The sequence below is a fragment of the Drosophila pseudoobscura genome, chromosome X, assembly GCF_009870125.1.
Source record: "Drosophila pseudoobscura strain MV-25-SWS-2005 chromosome X, UCI_Dpse_MV25, whole genome shotgun sequence".
NCBI classification, from domain to species: domain Eukaryota; kingdom Metazoa; phylum Arthropoda; class Insecta; order Diptera; family Drosophilidae; genus Drosophila; species Drosophila pseudoobscura.
This window is the reverse complement of record NC_046683.1, coordinates 18,254,576-18,274,154: the sequence shown is the minus strand read 5'-3', so window position 1 is coordinate 18,274,154 and position 19,579 is coordinate 18,254,576. Positions and strand designations below refer to the sequence as shown.

The window sequence follows — 19,579 nt, the reverse complement described above, 5'->3', positions numbered from 1 at the left end:
AATGGGTGGAGCAATGGGTGGAACAGTAGGTGGAACAGTGGGTGGAACAGTGGGTGGAGTGCCTTGGGCGCAGCGCAACTTTCTCAAGAGTTGCTAATGCTTGAGCTTTATCTGTGCTCGCCTCATGAGCCTCCAGGGTTCGCTCTCTCTTTCTTTGCCACTCCATCACCCACTCACCCCCCTCCGCCTCTGCCTCTTCAACCATTCCCTCTCTCTCTTTCACTCCGCAATGTTTGTTAAACTTTTGGCCTTGTTGAGGAAAATACCTTTTTGGCAGCCTTTTAGGTGGAATCCAGCCCTGGTCTGCCTTTGGGGAGGTGCCACTGCCACTGGAGGTGGTTGTGGGTGTGGGTTGGTAGCGTTGCCACCGTTTTTTGTGGTAGGTTCTCGATGCCGGCGGCAGATTTCACCACGCTCATCGCATGTGTCGTGCTGCCCGAGAAACGTGTGTTTGGTTAAGGGGTGGCGTCGACAACATCGTTTGCTGCTCGTCTATTTTACACACAAATTATTTTGAATTTATTTTGGTTTACCTGTGTAGCCAGGTCCCGCTGGCACTCCCACTCCCACTCCCACCCCCTCCCGCAACCCTCACTGTCTCTCTCTTTCTCTCTCTTTGCTGTCTCTCCTATTTTCTTTATCCCCGATGCTTGTGTGGAGAATATTTCGTAGTATACTTTTCTGCGTTCGCTGCCAATACCAAAAGAACCCAATTTCAAGCATTCATTCAAGACGCAACGGTGCGACCGAGATAGCGATAATAGGTGTGTGGGTATGTGTGTGTAGCTAAATGGGCGCTGAGCTGGTCTCGCCCGAGGCTTTTTTGCATAGTGACGACAGAAACAACCCCCTTCCTGCCGACACGGCTTTGAAATGCGCTTCAAATTCGCTTTGATATCTATTTAATTTGTTGGGCTACGGCCACCGCCATCACAACCTCATCCTTTCAGTCATCTATGGCTGGAAAGAAAAGTTTTGTTATGCCTGGACGACCCCCCGCAACACGCCCCGAGAGGAGGGTTTCAATGTCTTAATTAGAACATTGTTTGCCTCAGAAATTTCATTTGAAAGAGGAGCGGGGCGTAGGGCAAAGGGATGTAGGCAAATGAGATTTAGGTATGTACTTAGCTTATGTATTAGGCATGTATTTAGCTTTAATCGGCCAAATTCCAGAGCTGCAACAAAAGCAATCAAAAGAAGGGAGTACAGAACGAAGGAGGATGTCGATGCCTTGCAGGAAATACAAACGTGTATATCGCCGAATCATAACTATAATTGCGAGGGCAAGCAGCGACTCCCAGAGTCCCAGACTTGCATTTGGGGCTCTTCAGCAGCAGAGTTCCATACCCCTCAAGCAGCCTCCACCGAGCCCCATCTCTTCCACATCCCATCCCATCCCATCCGATTCGGTCGCTCCCATGTTGACATGGCAGTTCTCAAGCGATTTGAAGCGACTACGCGTATGTGGAACAAAGTTGTTGAACCCGGCCAAATTGCCAAAAGAAAGCGGGCAAACACAGAGTAAGGCAGGAGCAGGGACCAGCCCGAGGGGGGCGCCGCAATATCGATTTTATTTTATTGACACGAAAAATTGCGCCTTGAAATATGCAATGCAAAAGTGGAAAATTCAAGAGGGGATGGGTGAGGGTGACATGAGGCAGTGGAACAACAACACAAGACAAGATAAGAGTCATAAAAACGCACACACACACATACACACCCACACAAAGGGGGAGGGATGGAAGTGAGTGTGGGTGTGGGTGTATGGATGGATCCGTGGGTCCCTTCTTTTGGGTGTTTTCTTAACTCAACAAGGAACAGTAATACGATGGGAAGTGGGGTGGTCGTGGAGTCGTGGGGGACAGTGACAGCATGTGCGCCCATCAGCAAAGGACAGAGAGAGAGAGAGAGAGAGAGAGAGTGGTAGAGAGAGAGGCTGATAGAGAGGGCCAGCCAGTGTGTGCGGGTGAGTGAGAAAAGAACTGACGATTATGATGATGACGACAAAGAGAGAGAGAGAGAGGAGGAAGCGGCAGAAGAACAACAACAGAATGAGAAGAAAAAATCAAGGGAGAAGAAGTAGAATCAAAAGCAGCCGCACAAAAACAACAGAAAACACAGAAAAAACAGAGCAAAGGCGTAGAGGCAAAAGGCAAACGAACGTCAGTGACAAAAAAGCCAAAATAAATGACACTGCGACAAAGTAAACTTCTTCCACCCAGCCCCCTATCCCCCCAATCATCCACATCCACTCTACAAATAAGCAACAGAAAGGGACCAGGGACGAAACTACCTATACCCTTGCGATCCATTGCTTCTATTGATGACGATGATTGGGTTTTGATGACATGATATGATGCTTGCTTTAATTATGTCTTGAAAAACAAAAAAATATCCTGATCTATCTGGAAATATGAAGAACTCGTTTGAATAGCAACCGGATGACGAAAAGAAGGCTATGGCGTCGACTGGGTTGTTTCATGGGGACGAAAATGCTTCTTTCTTCCCGTGCGCTGCTAAGATCTGATTAAAGTAATAACACCCTTTGCAAAGGGTATAAAAAGAGCATTGGAGGAACCGGAGGGGGATATTCCCGGCGAACTGTTGTTGCTGCTTGCCATTTTTGGGGGTGGCTTGTCCACCGACCGCGCATCCTATCCTCCCTCCCTCCCCCGTGCTGTTTTCTCGCGTTGTTTTTTGAGGATTTTGAAGTAATGCAGACTTTACAGATTACAACAAGAACAATGCCGCAACAAGAATACAAAGCAGGCGAAAAACAAGAACAAGGAGTAGAACAAGAAGACGCACGCGTCGGGTCGGGGTCGAGGGCGAGGGCGGGGGCGGACAAAAGCAAATCCAAAGAAAGCCATTCGAAATGCTTAATGAATGAGCAGAGGGCCCAAGCAGAGACCAAGCAGAGTGCCCAAGCAGAGCCAAAGCAGAGCCTAAGCAGAGAACAATCAGGGGGCCCAAGCAGACACCAGGCTGAGCCCAAGCAGAGGTAACAACAACAAAAAATACAGAAGAAAGATACAAACAAATTGGAACAAAAGCCAGGGATGACACAAGGTGACATTATTAAGATGCATAGGCGGCCACCCTGCTATCAGTCTGCAGAGCAGATGCGATGCAGCTTGGGTGGGAAAGGGGAGTGGGAGCGGAAATCGGTTCGCAGGAGCTCTAGGGCTTTTCACTCCATTTGCTCGATTGGTATCTCCATTTTCCAAACGAACGACTCAACGCATTTTATTCATAAAGTTGAATAAGTAATTACAATCTATAACCATTCAATATACATTTGTATTTAAGATTGCTTAGAAAACAGAAACATTCAAAAATTAATATATTTGATGCTGCTAAAATATTGGACGACGACCTGGGGAAAACTTGTTTATTAGTAATATAAGTAGAGAGATGATATGTATTTAAATGAATGTACTCTATTTAAGATACCTGTATACTGCTACTGCCTTTTCTTTGATAGGGATTACTTCGACTAACCTAATCTGATTACAGTTGACGTTCGCCCATCCCCAGTGCACCTACATACATACATATGTTCAAAATGGGATTGATTATCATTACCCCATCCCGTTTCCTACCCTTCATGCCTTCATGCACTCTTATGTCATGAGCTTGAGGGGATTACTGTTGGAAGTTTGATTCTGTGTAATTTGGGTGCCATTCAGAAGTGTCCGAAAGCTGAAAATGCATATTTTGTCATTATGAACTTGTTAACGCTCCACCCGCCACAACCACCCAACCAGCCAACCTTCTAACTAACTATCTAACGCTAGGTCCAACTCGTATACCCCTTCCTCTTGGCAGGCGTCACTAAAAATTACGTCAATTAAAGTTAATTGTGCTAATTTTAAGCATTTTCCCTGCCCCTGCCCCTGCCCCTGCCGCTGCCTTTGCCCCATGGGTCGTTTCCACTCCTATTCTGGTTTACTTTTCCATTCCAGCATTTTATGTTTTTTTTTGCAGAATATGCACAAAAATTTCGTGGACAGGGGTAAGGCTGGATACAGGGGGAAGGGAGGGCAGGAACGAATAGCAGTACAGTACAGTACAGTACAGGCTTAAGTAAGAAAACAAAATGGCGTCAAGCTGACAAAAGTAACAACAAAGGCGAGAGAGTGGCGGGGCGCAGAGTAGAGGGGCTAGAGGTTAGCGAAAGCGCAGCTGGAAAAGTTTCTGTTTAGTTTTTTTTCCTCTGCACGAAAATGAAGCTCGTTTACTTTTATCAAAATGAAGTTTGTTTTTCCTTGCTGATTGTGCGCATAATGAGGGGGGAGGTGATGGGGCAGTGGCAATGGGAATGCCGACGGGGATGAGGGGGCAGGATATCATGGCCTGGACCTGCACTGGACAGGATAGGCAGGGAAAGGAGAGGAGAGGAAAAGAAAGGAAACGGGAGGACTGGGCACTGTGGTGTCAAGAGCAGCGGAACGGAAAACTGAAAGCAGGAGGAGGAAAATGTTTAAAAAGTTTTGTGACCTTTGCACCAGGAGCAGGAAAAGGAAGAGGAATGTAGAGAGATGTTTAGTGGGTGGGTGGGACACAAGCGGAGTATCATTCAAAGTTCGTGGACAGAGGTGTGAAAGTTGACAGCAAAGTTCATAAAAGAAACATTTTTAATTTATTTTATTTACACTACAAACTCTTAATATAGAATGAGAGGGTGAGCGTCAAGGTGGTGCGGCAATTCAATCACTTAAATTGAGCATTGGCAAAGCGTCTCCCGCATCCCTGAAGATCCAGATACCTGGACAGATAGGGTAGGTACAGAACACACCAGAAAGGGTACCCGTAGAGGTAGAGGTAGCTTCTTGGTCTGGTCAGATTTCCAAGCGATTGTGTCACGCCACTCGAGACCTCCGACTCCTCCGACCTCCCACACTCTGCTCTTCCCAGTCAAGGACAAAGCCTTGAAGCAAAACTTTTGCCTCGCCCAAAAATCCATTTAGAACCGCAAAACCTCTGGGCCTGCCTCCCTACCGCATTTTATAATGGCATTGCTCAAGAAAGCAGAAGCAGCAGAAGAGTGGAGCGGGGAGTGGAAGTGGGGCAGGATGAAAGAAGGAAACAGGAAGCTGGAGCCAGAGCCAGAGGAAGAGGATGAAAGAATTACGCAGAAGCATATGAAGAATTTAATTAAAGTTCATTTGCTTGGCGCTCCTTTGCCACAGCTCTTCTACACCCTTCTCCCCATGCTCTTCCTCAGGAAACAGCTTAAAGGAGGCGCCAGTGCCAGTGCCAGTGCCAGTGCCCGTGCCAGTGGAGCTCTACCATTTCTGACTCAAGTAATTGCAGTTGTCAGACATACATATGTGTGCGTACTCGTTCGCAGCCCCACCCCACTCCCTGGCGACCTATTACCACGCGCAGGGACTCTATGGAAAAGCTTTTGCATATCGATTGCTATCGATTTTCGATATCCGTTGTACTGTACTGTACTTTGTGGGAAAACACTATAACAAACATGACATGTTCCAGCTCTCCCCCCCCTGGGACTTTCCACTTGCCTGCCAGAGGAGCATGGCGCTCATTATTTGATTTTAATATTGCTTTTGAGTGGGGAAGTGTATACATTTTTCGACTTACTTTTGCGAGGGGTGGCGACAGTTTCCTCATTGATAAGTAAGCTCTGTATTGTAAAGTTTTTAATATTAATACAAAAAATATTTTTAAATGGTCGGCAGTTTCACGACCCTTTGAATACATACAGATGCTTGGGCAGATGGTGAGAGCTCTGGGGCTATTCATTACTTGAGGATCGCTCCCTTTGCCAGTGATTTATAAGCCGTGGCCTGGCACATCTTCACCCTTTGTAATTGATTCGGTCCCTCCTTCAAGTGAGTAATGGGCCCTCCTGTGCAGTGCTTCTTTTCCCCTTTGTTGCACTTAATTAAAATGTATCCCAGCGTTGCCCGCTTCCGCTTCCGTTTCCGCTTCCAACGCCATCTTGCAACTCAGCTCGGCTCCGCCACCGATCCGAGTGGCTTCTTTGCTTGGCAAAAGTATTCGATATGCATCCTGACGTAGATACTTATGCTTTTATTTCTTGTCCTTCATATCCTGTCGAGGGATCAAGGCTATCTGGCCCACCTTTCGGGAAACCTTTGGCAATAATTTTAAATTGCATGTGCCTCAATGAGGGTATGTGTGTGTGTGTTGCCAACACCTTGTCGCTGTCAACATTTTTCTCTCTCTCGCCCTCGCGCTTTGTCGTTTTTGGCCAAATTGCGCATACACCCCGTGCGCTCGCTTCTGTTTGTAATTTATGCACGTAAGTCACGCCTTGCCCCACCCCACCCCACCTGCTCCGCCAACTGCAGTTTCGAATGAACACATTCATTGACTTTCTTCCCCTCTACACACACATACACACAGACACATAGACAGACGCCGAAGGACAGAGGAAAGGAGATAATGAGAAAAGCGTAACAAGAAAGCACAGCAAGCGGGGCAAAGAAATTCGAAATACGTACGTATACGTTCGTACAAAAAGCAATAGGGGAGCACAGGAGGGAGCAGGAAACTGGAGAGGAGGGCACACAGTGTGAGGAGCATTGGGAGGAAACAGCTAAAGCGGGAGCTGATTTAATGAACTAGCTGGCTTACGTACCCTTCTCCAACCCTTACCCCAAGCTTCAAGCTCCAACCTCAATCCCGAAACCTCCAACAACCTTTCACCCGCCATTCAATCATGGCATTTATCTGGTGAATGTGCTTCTAAGTATGTGTGGGTGGGACGCTGACTCTTAATGTGAGTGCTAGTGCGAGTGTGAGTGTGAGTGTTTGGGTGTGTGAGTGTTTGAGTGGCTGCTCCTTCACGGCTCTCTGTCTGTAATGAGTGGGCCAAATGCTTCGACGCCTTAAATCGACGCTTATCAAAGCGACTGCGACTCAGCCAGAGACTTTGACTTGAAACTACATACGAGTATTCCACTCCCCTCTTGGCTCTGCCTACCCACCTCAGCAGCCGCAATTATCCCGAGTTCAAAGGGGAACGATATGGGGCCAGACCTAATCACAAATGTGTCAACAACAAATGAATCCACTGGGAAAGCGGAATCAATCAGCTCCGAATCGATGTTACCTCTAGCTCTGCGGACGCCATGGGGAACGTAAGATTATGTGCAAGCACTGCATGTGGCACGTTGACTAAAGACTAAATTTCTCGTGTTCTCTTGACAGTCTCCCCAGTCCAAAATTTACAATTTCTGTGTGGATTATGGGAACAAATATTAGAATATATGTCTATTTATTGTACATATGCACACAATCCATAAAAGATTCAAGGAAAAAATATATAAAACCCGTATATGCTCAAACACTATTCTAGGTATATCAAGGCGCATCTTCCAGAACCATCGGTACTCAAGTTATGACTGAATTGAGCCTTTATCGTGGTCTCAGACCAAATTTAAACTGGCCTGGGAGGGTTTTTTAAGCGTTTGCACAGGTACTCGTATCTGCCTCTCCGACATGTATAATACCATGTTGCACAAGTGACACACATGCAGGATGAACGCATAAAGATTGCACTTGGTTGTTCTCAGCTCCAGGGCTGAAAATAAGCATTGAGAAGCTCTGTCTCTGCGTCCCCCGACTATGTCAGAGACCCAATCTGCTTGAGTTTGCTGGAGGAAATTCTATTCTAAGAGAGCATAAATTATGCACATTGAAATGGCTATTACCTGTGCCATTGTTGTAGGTGTTATTGTTGCTCTCAGCTCTCGGTTATTAAATACCGGATAGCACACAGGAAAGGGAGGAGGGCTGGAGGAATTGGAGGCGCAGCAGGATGTGGTAGGCAGATGTAGGTGAGTGTGTGTGTGTGCTAGCAAATTGAAAAAGCTTCCCATTTGGCTTACGCTCATACGATTAAAGTGAATGTGAGAAAAGGAGTAAAGAGGAGGGGGTAAAAAAGCGGGCACGAGAAGTGGAATTAGTCGCTGTCAGTAGGAGCGTGTCGGAGGGGGCATGAAAAGTTTTTCCCTCCCAGTCTCCTTCAGTTGGCTGGCAGGCCATTAGCTCCAAGTGTTGTCGAAGTCGCCATCTTGAAGCACGCACGAGGAGTCATCCTCTGGCAGCCCCTTCTGCTCCGCTTCGTGTGCCTTCCTGTCTTCCCTTCTTCCCTACTGGCTTTCAGCTCTTGCTGGATATTGCTCCATGAGCTTCCAATTTCAATTTGTTGGCAAGACGAAGCCAAAAGTTATGCCAAAAAGTATGCAAGCAACACACATGCAAATATCTTGCACACACACACACACCACCCGTCAGTGGTCGAGTGAGTGTGGGTGTGGGCGGGTCTGAGTTTAGGCAGCCGTGTTGCATACTGTCCTGTTCTGGCCCCTGGCCATCGGGCCATCGGACCCTCGGGACGAGTCACTTAATTAGTTTTTACAGTTAATTGAATTGCAATGGCTGCCCGAAAGTATGCAACAATCTCCCAACAGCCCTGTTGCCATCCGTAGCTCTCTACCTCTCTCTCTGGCTGGTCGTCGCTCTGGTCCTCGTTCTGGTCGTCGTCCTGGTCCTCGTCCTGGCGCTGCTCCTGTCCACTTAGCTCCCATAATTTGTTGATTAGTTTTTTGTTTTGGCAGCTTTATTGCATTTTGGGCAAACACTTTTACCCCTTCTACACACATCACAAATGTTTTGTGGCAAACTGTACTAAGTACTCACTCTCACTGTCTCTCTCTCTCTCTCTCGCTGTTCTGCCTATCTCTTTTTGGCCAGTGTGTAGGCTTTTATTTTTGTAAAATTAATCATATTTATTATCGAGCGAACGTTTTAAGCCTCAGCAATTTGTGGCCAGGATTATAATGTTGTTAGCCAGCATTTTCATTATGGCTGCAACATACGTGGCTGTCCATTCTCCGTACCCCTCGTCTTCCGCCTGATTCATCGCTGCTTGCATGGCCATGAATTTTGCGTAATTTTTGTTGATTACGGTGCTGATTCAGCGTTAATTTTTCACTCAACTTCGTTTCGTTTCGTTCTTTTCTGATTCTGTTGGATTTTGAGTTGGAGGGATGTGGATGGAGCGTGGCAGGGGTATAGAAAGGCTCCGTAGGAGAGAATAATGAAGCGGGCATGAGAATCATTGGATCAATTGACTGATTGGGAATTGTGTTGCAGAACATACAAAATAAAACATTCAACATATGTACATATGTATTGAATCTGAAGGATCACGAAAAACCAATCGATATCATGAGTGTGACACCTTTTCGTAAACTTTTAGCAGTTTTCAATCAAAATTTCGTCTGGAGCCCATTATATTGGATTAAATTGAAATGTACAGAAATTATAGCTTACAATTAACCCAAAACATAGTCAGATAATGCAAATGCAGAACATTTTATATATTTTCCTCTTAGTTTTTGTTCCAGACAATTGGCACTCCTCAATTGAACTCTGTCTTTTTCTCGGCTTACACGAGTCTGCACCTTTCTCATTTTTCATGTTACTTTTACCTATCCCAGCTCAATTGGCAACCGTGTCTCAAGTCTCTTTCTCTCTCTGATTTTCTATAACACTTGAGCGGCCCTAGTGCCTGTTCTCAGTCTGCATGTAATTTCGTTGAATGAAGCAAAGCCAACTTTTGGGCAATTGGCAAGCTAAATATCGCTTGCAAACATCCACATTCACCCATTACAAATGAGTTTCCAATTGTCATCTGGAGCCATTAAACGCACTCTTACACTGCTCGCGCTCAATTAGCTGCATAAAAAACCGAACTGAAATAAGATGAAGTGAAATGAAATGAAGGAAGCAGACAGAGGCCGAGATGTGGGAGCGGGTGATCTGCAGGAAATCGACAAATAATGAACCGCCCAATAGACATTCGATTCGGGGACGAGAGCCAGGACGAGAGCTAACTGGGAGTGGAATGACCCAAATTATCTGGACGGGGCGGGAACATCGTCTGAAGTCATCGAGAAATCGAAAATTCACCAAGCTATGCGCAAAGAGAACGAAAAGAGAAGGAAAACACAGACCAATCCCAGCCCCATGGAAGCGTGGAGCCAAACTTGAGTAATTTCATTTTGGGGCCAAAAGTTCTATAATTGAGGAGCTCCTGCAGGAGATAGATACCGACATAGATACGCTTCAGGAGGGCCAGCAGTCACAGATCAGGCCAATGGCTATGCAAAATCAATTAGATGCAGGGGTAGGAGGCCGCTGGGAAAATGGAAAACTGTGGGACGTGAGAGGTGAGGGGAAAAGCAGTTGCACGATAAAAGTGCAAAAATGGAAATTGAAAATGCCATTGAATCAATGATGAACTGGTGGGCAGCTGGCTATCCAGCTGAATCTACTAAAATAGCCACAGCCACTGCCACTGCCGATGATGATGATGATGTTGTCGCTGATGATGAAAGTGCTGACTGCCGATGAGCATTCGCCAGCTTATGAGGGAAGCACTCCAGTGGCAGGTTTCTGCTCCTAGCGCCTCCTAGCCTTTGGCAGGCACCTCCCGCAAATGTAATTAAAAGCGTTTTCAAAAGCATCAATTAGTAGAACAGTACTTTGCACATATACACACACAGATGCAAAGACAGACACTCGCATACTCCTTGTCACGTCGCAAAGTTGGCTTGGAAAAATTGTGTTGCATACTTGCAGGCACTTTTCACAAAATTAATTTCAATTTGCATGGCAGTGTTAGTATGTGTGTGTGTGTGTGTCTGCTCTGTCAAAGCACTTGTCTGACTTACCTGAGAGAGAAGAAGACTGAGAAAGAGCGGTTGGAACTCGAAGAGATGGAGCAAGAAATGAAGAAATTTTTAGGATTTTACTTGATGCCAACTTTTCTCCAAAAAAGTTTCCGCTTCCCGTTTGCGTTTTCTTCCTACCTTATTTCTCAGATTTTTCATAGCAGCTGGAAGCAGCTTTCGATCTGCATTTGTATGTGTGTGTATGTAAAATTCCTTGCTTCATACACTCACACACACAAATACGCACTCACAGAGAGAGAGAGATAGACTGACACATGTTTGAGTGAAAAGATAGAAAAGAGAGGCCAAAGCAAAGGGAATTTCATGGCAAATGACCAAAAGCCTCACACTCCACATGAACACAGGCACCCCTCCGAGGCAGTTGCAGGCTTAGTGTGCTGAGTCATCAACGAACAACCAACGAACAACCAACAACAACCACATCGCTTTTGACACTCGAAATTGAGCCACAAGCAAACGGAACGAAAAACGACAGCTAAAATGAAAAAAACCAACAAAGGAAAGATGGGAAAATGATGCAGAAAACAGAAGTTAAATGGCAAAAAGCGAAAATGCACAAAAGACAGCAAAACGTAGAAAACTCATAAATAATAGCCGAGCGACACACAAGACTCTCTCTTTCTTTCTATATGTGTATGTCTACATGTGTGTGTGTGTGTGTCAAAGAGAGACCAACTCTGGCCAGCTCCCAAAGAGTCCCGCTGCCAGAAAGATGGGGCAAACGTTTCCTCAAATTCCCAAAACTTTAACTTACTTCGAGCGACACGCTACTTAGGCAACACTTCCCCACTTGGCCACCCTCCTTCTCCCCCTACCCATCCCCATCCCCATCCCCTGTTCCAACAGTCCCTCCCCCATTGGTAGCACTTGCTTGTGGCTATTTTTCACAATTTGTTTCTTCCTATATTTTTTGTTAGCTTTTTTTGCACTTGCTACGTGTTTTTTTGTTGAAGTCCCTGCTTTTCCATTTCCCACTCTTTCCTCCGCAGCCCACTCTGCCCCGTTTCTCCCCCTTTTCCTCCTTGCCTCCCTGACCATTTCTTCTGCTTTGCTGTTGGCCCGCCAATTTAACATGCAAAGCATAATTCGAATCCCCTAAACACTGCAGGAAGGGGGCCTGGACAAGGTTTGGGGCACATGGTCTGCGGTTGCTCTACCTTTTCCTACCTAAGCTCGAGCATACAATACTCAATCATTTATATAAGCAATCGATAATTGTTATAGCTAGGGGTTTTGATTCGAAGCAAATTTGAAATTATAGTATTCATATTTGGATTAAAGAACAGATTATTTAGATGTGTTTAAACTTTAAAGATACAGACGTTGGAAATATTCATATAAATATGGATACACATTTTTCTTTTAATAAGTTTCAGCCAATTTCTGTCTGATAGATTTGGTTGAAGACTGTTGGACAAATCAGACATCGAACGTACTAAAAAGTGTCAAAGATATTACGGAAAAGATGTATCCTTTATTTATTTATTTATTGTGTACTTATGTCAGCTTTCGCTACAGATATAACGTATGATATTATTGAAATATAGTCGAATCGAACAACTTTCTCAACAAAATTACTCGTGGTACACAAGCACACAAGGGAGCTGCTAAAAAAATCAGTCCTTATAGCCACGAAACGGTCTGTAGTTGTAAATTTCCACTGATCAGAGCATTTGTTATTCCTTTTCCTTCGCCCCCGCTGCCTGGGTTCCGCTAGAATACGGGACGCAGACCAAACACAAAAAAATTACGCATTTTCGTTTTATTTTGCATTAAAATTCTATTTGTCTCCAACTCAGATTAAGCATAACGTTGGGTAAGACGGAAAAGAAAGAGGCTATGGGAAGGACGAACTTTTTTACGTGTGTTATTATAACGCAATTTTCTTTTGTTTGTTTCGCTTTGCTCCCGTTTCCCCTTCTGTTCTGTTCTCTTCTCTGTTCCTTCTTCTCGCAAAGTTCGAGCTCAGTTCGCTCTCTCTCTCTCTCTGCCTCTCTCTCTCCCAAGTGTCCTGTTCTGGGCCTGTTCCCGGTTCCCGGTTCCTGGTTCCCAATTCCCGGACCCTGGCTCCCGTTTGGCTGAAATTAAAATATCATAAATTTGAGTTAATTACGGTCGAGTAAACATTAACATAATTGTGTTTCTGTCGTCTCTGGTCGGCCCTGCTTTCACTTAAGGTCCTCTTTCGGCGCGTCCCGTGACTACGCCGGCTCTGCGCCGTGACTTCGTTCTGGCCATTATAAGTAGCCCCCAAAGTACTTATTGCCGGTTTGCTTTGCTCTCGACATTCTACCCTAGAAACATTTCCATACACATCTCCAGTTCCCTCCGCCATGGGACTGGAGGGAGACGGCTCTGAGTTTTTATATCGAAAGTGAGAATTGAATGCGGTTTGATCTCGCCCGTTTTTCAAAAGTCTACGTATGAGGAAAATGAGGAAAATGAGGCAAGAGGTATATTTTCGTTTTCCTCCACTGCAGTGGACTGTACTGTCCTTGAGTATTTCGCGAAAGTAGTTTTTGTTGCACACTTTTCGGTGCTGGCCCATATTGTTGATTGTTGAGTTGGGCACATGCGAAACAACGAGTGTACGGGGAGTAAGCGGAGTATTTTCCGAGTCAGCAGTTAATCAATGTCCATTCAGTGCCCTTAAGCGTGTTTTTTCCGCTCCCCTAGAGGTCGGGCAATGCCAAAACCTGTCGCATCGCCACGCCCACGACCATTGGGGAAACATAGAGACACTCATGCGTGCATTTGATTACAATTTGTCGCCCTTTCAGCTTGTTCAGCAAACACAGCGGATGCAGTGGGGGTGGGACGGCGGAGGGCTGCGGGCTGCGGGGCCGGGGGTGCTGCCATGATTGCCATTCAGCAGCGAATGCAGCAACAACAATTACGGCAACGGAAGAAGAAGGAGAAAACGAACAGCGACGATAGCTGCAGACGGAAGCATAAACAGACGCGCAGCAGGTGGAAGGACTGCCTGTTTGGTGGGCGTGGCCTGGCCTGGCCTGACAACTCACTGCCAGCGGCTGTTGCACATGCAACATGGCCCATCTCCAATCTACCCCCCACACTCCTTCCCTTCAATGTTGTGGATGTTCGCGATGCAATATTTTCTTTTGTCGCTTATCCCTTTGTCAGACACTGTCTGTCTGTATATATCCGTGAGTCTGGTCCTGGCGGCAGTTGAATGAATTTCTTTGATATCAACTCAAAGGCGGGCCGAAGTCGAGCCTAGATTATCGTGGGGTATCCTTCAATCAACTACAAAGAAGGAACTGTAACTTAAGAGAGTTTTTCTGTGTCATTCGCAAGAAGCTTTCCTGTCTCCCAAGCCACAAAAACCTAAAATTCCGCATAATTGTCGCAGGACATGCAGTCGTTTGCTCTCTCTAGGGCATATACAAAAAAAGATATGACACTCTCTTGGCCCCTCTCTCTCTCTCTCTCTCTCGCTCTCTCTAATTCGCTTGCTTTGGCTTTTCGCATGCATGCCATATTATTTTGCGGCATCCGTACATTAGTCTGAGGTCCGAGGTCTGCAACGGAAGGCAACGTAAACTGATTTGGTTGTCAAATAGAGGTCTCCCTCTATCTCCGCTCCCTATATCTACATGGGAGTATATGTTTGCCTCTCTCTCTGGCTGTGTAATACTCTAAATTTCTCCCTACTTTCCTCTGTAAAACTCTTCTACTCTCTAGTCTCTGCCTCTCCCTTTATTCCTGTCAAATTTGTCTTTGTGGCTTTGTTTGCACATTGCGTTGCCATGGTTAGCGACATTATTATTGCCCCACTCAGCACGCCCTCAGGACCACCTCAGCCCCCCCGTAACCCATGTCACACTCGTTGTTGTTTGTTGTTTGGCATATGCCATTGTTGGTGTTAGTGTAAACAACGAAGCAGCAACTTGGCCCAGCAGTAACGGGGGGCGTGGGCAACAACAAGTGCAGTCCTGGTTCCAGGCCCAAAGCCAAACAAAATCTGCATAAGCAAACACACACACACACCCATAATAGAGTAGAGGGCATTGCCCAAGCCCATGCAAATGTGTGTGTGTGTGTGTGTGTGGGGGGGGGGGGTTCTTTGGGTCTATGTGTGTGCATGTGTGTGCTGTTGCTGTTGTTTTGGTTGAATTATTAGATTGCCTGGAAAAATGGCTGCACATCCTCTCTGCATTCTGCTCCTGTCGGAAGGCGTCTGAGGAGCAACGGACAAACTGATAAAAGCTTCAGAACCACATTGGCGCCTTTTTGCCAACTTAATTACTTTTAAAATAGTTGAACGCACACCAACACACACAAATGCGAGAAGGAAAAGTGCAGGAGGAGTGAAATGGAAATGGAAAAAGGTAGAGATAGAGGCAAAAGCAGAGAAAGGGTTATGGACTGGCGCACACCCAGGAGCAGAGCCAGGACTCGGAAGAAGCTCGAAGTACGTGTACGAGTATAATGCAATGCATATTTCAGCTGCCTGGCAGCCGGAAGTCGGCTTTAATGAAGTTTTACAAGTATCCGTTACTTTTGAAGCAGTTTAATGCGTACGGCCAGGCGTGCACATGGCGTGTTGGAGGTGGACACGGAGGGTGGTGCATCTACTCGTAGAGCGTGTGTGATGAATATGAATAGCTTCACTTTGTTCGTTTCTTTTTGTGGGAAGTGGGAGCTGGGAAGTGGGAGGTGGGAAGTGGTCGGTGATAGGTGGGGGACTCTGGGAATTTGTAGGTTTTTCCATCAATACCTATAAATATTGATTAAGACCGAAGAGACGCCCAGTGTTAGTTGGTGTTGATGCAGTGTCTCTAAGGCAATCTTTCTTTAGGTAAGCCTCTAGACATGAATAAAAGCCAAGACTAAAAAGGATAGTCCTTTTTCCTCAGAACTAAGATTAAATGTAACGATAAATACGTTTCCTTCTACGTGTATTACGTCGCTTTATGATGGAAAGGGATAATTTCTGCAAAATGGGGAAATAGAGAAGTGATGAAAAGTTCCCATGAAGGACATTCCATTTTCTATCAATGAGTATCCTGCCACGTTCCCCGTTGGAGTTTAAGCCCTAAGCTGGAATTACATTTCAGTTCGAAAACGTGTCTCTTCAGAAGATATACCCAATTCGATGCCAACTTCTGGCCTCGCAGAAATCATCGTTTTGCAGGTGGTCCGTGAGTGAATGAGTAAATATATTTCGCGTATTCTGGGAGTCGCTTGCATCCAGCAAGCTTCACGGAACAATGCAGGAGCAGAACAAAGGCAAACCCTGGGCGGGTAAACTCACTCGGAGAGAGCCGCCTGCTCCATTTTGATTGTGCCAGCCCAAAACTGTAACAAAGACCAGGGTCTTAAACCCCCAGTTTTGGGAAAGACCAGACAGAACGCAGGGATGAGCCAAATAGAACAGAGCGGGAGGTGGCACGGAGGTGGAAATTGAAGCTGTGAATTAAAAGCAAAGCGCAGATCGCAAAATACGTTTATTGTTCCCGGTCATAATTGAGAGCTGGAAAGCTTTGATTGCAATCAGCGTTGGCATTGTCTCCGATCTCTCCCAGGCCGTATTACCCTTACCCTGGCTGGCTGCGCCATTCTGATTCTCTCGAATTGTCGGCCATTGTCTCTGGTGATTATCCATTTTATGGGCAAGCTAGAGGTACATATAAGTTGGTAGAAAAAGAAGTGTTGACGGCTGACTGAAGTGCTGTTTTTCTCTGTTCTATCTCTGCATCGCCTCTGGCAGGACATCAATCAATCAATGTATCAATTGATATCGTTATGCATAATTTGCCAGAACATTCATCATCTGTAGAAAAGAGAAAGAGAGAGAGAGAGAGGCAGGGACTGGCCTGGCCTGGCCTGGCCTGTCCTGGCCTGGCCTGTCGACCTGACTGCCCATGTCATGTGGTAATGAAGCGTTTACCCTCTCCTTCCTAATGACACCCATTAATTGCTCTTTGGCACGGTGCTAGCCTCTCATGTGAGCTCTCCTCTGCTGCCGTTCCTGATCTGCCTCTTCAGCTTCTGTGCCAGGCTTTGGCTCGGGCTTGGGCATCATTTTTTATCGCTTTGGCACGCCTCCCACACACAGAGAAGAGGCTGGTTGGGGTGTTGCCTCAGGAATGTGGGATGTGCACAATGTGGCGTATGATTAATGTTCCTTGCGATGTCTTTGTATACGTATACCGCTCTTTGCTGTCTTCTTTCGTGTTTCGTTTTCTTGTCTTTAGCTTTCTTGATTTCCCATTCTCCCCCCCACACACACATTCACAGTCACACGCACAGCAGGACACACGTATACACATAGCTGGCATTGCGTATACGCATTGCTAAAATTTTCCTGAATTAAAATTTTCGAAATATCTTGTATGATACCCGACTACTTTTTACGCGTTTGAAAGGATCTGAGGGATGGCCTAACAGTACTGAAAGTCAATTAGAAATATCTGATTTAATCTCAAATAACTATTCGTATCAAGCATTTCTATAAAATCTGTTTTTCTATCTATTCTATGCCGTTTCTCTGCAGGGCGCCTCGCCACGCTGGGAACCGCAAATAGCTGTGCTCTGCGAAGCCGGACAAATCTATCAGCCGCAGTATCTGTCCGAGGAGGGACGCTGGGTGACAGACCTGAGCAAGAAAACAACTGGCGCCACATGTTTGCGTGATAAAATGGATTTGCTTGATTACTGCAAGAAGGTAAGTACTGACCAGTTGTTGTAGGGGGGAGGGTTGGAGGGGAATACGGGAATGGCCCATAATGCGGTAGTGGCTGTAGCTCTCATTCCATCTGCGCTGTGCCTTGCATTTGATTGAATTGAAAGCATAAGCCAAAGAGGAAGCCGCATGAAAAATTGCAATTTCCATTGCACTTTGCATATGGAAAAGTTCCTTGATTCCTTCATTCCGTACCTCCCATGTTGGGATTGCGCATTCCCCATGTGGTCAGCCAGTGGGAGTGGGGAATGGGGTGCAAAATGGCACCGACAGAGGGCAGGAGCAAATGGAGCTTGCGGCGGCTGCGAAAATGTAATTTTATAGGGAGGCTAACGCTCAACTGAGGATCTACAATGCAGGAGGAGCAGCAGCCGCAGCAGCAGGAGCAACAGGAGCAGTGGAAAATACACACTGGTGTACATATAAAAAAATGGTTGAAGAAAACCAATAAATCAAAAGCAGCCACCAATGGTGTGTGTTGTACAGGGGGCTGAAGGGCGGGGAGTTTGGCACAGGAGTGGTTCTGAGTGGTTCTGGGCGTACGTATATGGCATCAACAATTTAATTTGCGCTGCGTTGAAAGCGTTTACATTGAGACAACATTAAACGGCACTTCATTAATTTTCCATTTATTTTCGCTTTTTGCTTTTTGTGCCGCTTCCATCTCCAATACGTTGCATGTGTGTGTGTGTGTGTGTGTGTGTATCTCTGTGTACATGACATCTCTGTCGGCGCTGTCATAAATTGGCATACCATAGTCAACATTTTGTCCTGCTTCTGCTGCTACTCTTTGTGCTCCCACCCCTGCCCTTCCCTTCCCTCCCCACTGCCTTTTGCTTTTTTAATTAAATTTTTCTTTTTCCTCTCGCTAGCTAATGTAACCGTGGCTGCTGCTGCTGCTGCTGCTGCTGATTCTGATGATGATGATGAAGCTGCTTTTGTTGTTAAATCATCATCATCATAATCGTCATCAGAGACTCAGCGACGTCAAATGTTCAATAAATACTCGTAGTTCATAAATATTTACACCTCATTGGCATTTCTCGGCGGCTCTTACTGCGGGTACCATGGAAATGTGTGGAGAGTGACATGTGGCAGGGAAAATGAAATCAGATCACAGACACAGCTTTCCTTCCGCGTTTGTCAATGCGATTGTGGTCTTTTTCTAGGCTTATTTCCCAAAGCCAAGGCGATTGTAAGTTTTAATTCCCTAAAAACTTAAAACCAAGGAATTTTGCGAAGGAATTAGTAAACATACCCAGAGCAAGAGCTTCAAAAGCCATCAATGGACGAAGAATTAAAATTCTTTCAATGAATCGTGTATTTCCTATCATGCAGTCATTAGTCATGGGCTTTAGTCATTCTCTTTCTGACATATATTTGGATCCCCACTTCACTTAATCTTCCATTGATCGACCAACGAGGCGTAGTGTACTTCGTAATGCGCTTTTATGCACTTCTAAGCGATGTATACTTCGTGTACACTTCAATCGTATCATCATTTACGACTCAAATACTGGTGTTTCAGAGCATACTAGTAAATCAAGCAACAGCTTTGTCCAGATATATAATATATTTGTAGTCTGAAACACAAGCTAACAACATCATAATATCATAATTTATTCAGCTCCGATATTTTGTCATAGTAAAATTAGTTTTGAACAAATATATTTCCCTAAATCAAAATGAATACGATCGATCAGAAGAAAGCAGTGCGTCGAATCCATTCGTGTGGCAAAAACTACTATAAAATGTTGGATGTGCCTCACAATGCCACAGAAACTCAAATATTAATGTCCTTCAAAAAGATGGCCAAGAAAGTACATCCAGATAAAAATTTCGACCCCAGAGCCACTGAGACCTTTCAAGCCCTTCTTAAGGCTAAAAATGTCTTAATGGATAGTACCATGCGCAAAGACTTCGATCAAAAACTACGTCGCAGCTACGGCAAGACCAGGTGGAATCGCTGGGGCAATAGCAAGCGAAGTGGCAGATCAAATGGCGGACTCGACGCCGGACGTAATGGCGGCCGATTCTCGCCGTTTAAACCTCAATGGGCCTTTATCGTATTAATAATCTTTGTCTTGATTATGGCCTATCTCTTCTATATTCC

General features: G+C 45.6%; 1 protein-coding gene across 9 annotated transcripts in view; it reads left to right on the top strand.

Annotated features, from left to right (window-relative positions):
- Nucleotides 1-19,579, top strand: part of Appl (amyloid-beta-like protein) — a 52,106-nt gene that overhangs the window by 15,222 nt on the left and 17,305 nt on the right. For all 9 annotated transcript variants that reach the window (XM_015185927.2, XM_015185922.2, XM_001354462.4 and 6 more), the window contains exon 3: nucleotides 17,278-17,448. In XM_015185927.2, the coding sequence (XP_015041413.2) occupies nucleotides 17,278-17,448 (171 nt within the window). The remainder of the gene's footprint in view (nucleotides 1-17,277; nucleotides 17,449-19,579) is intronic.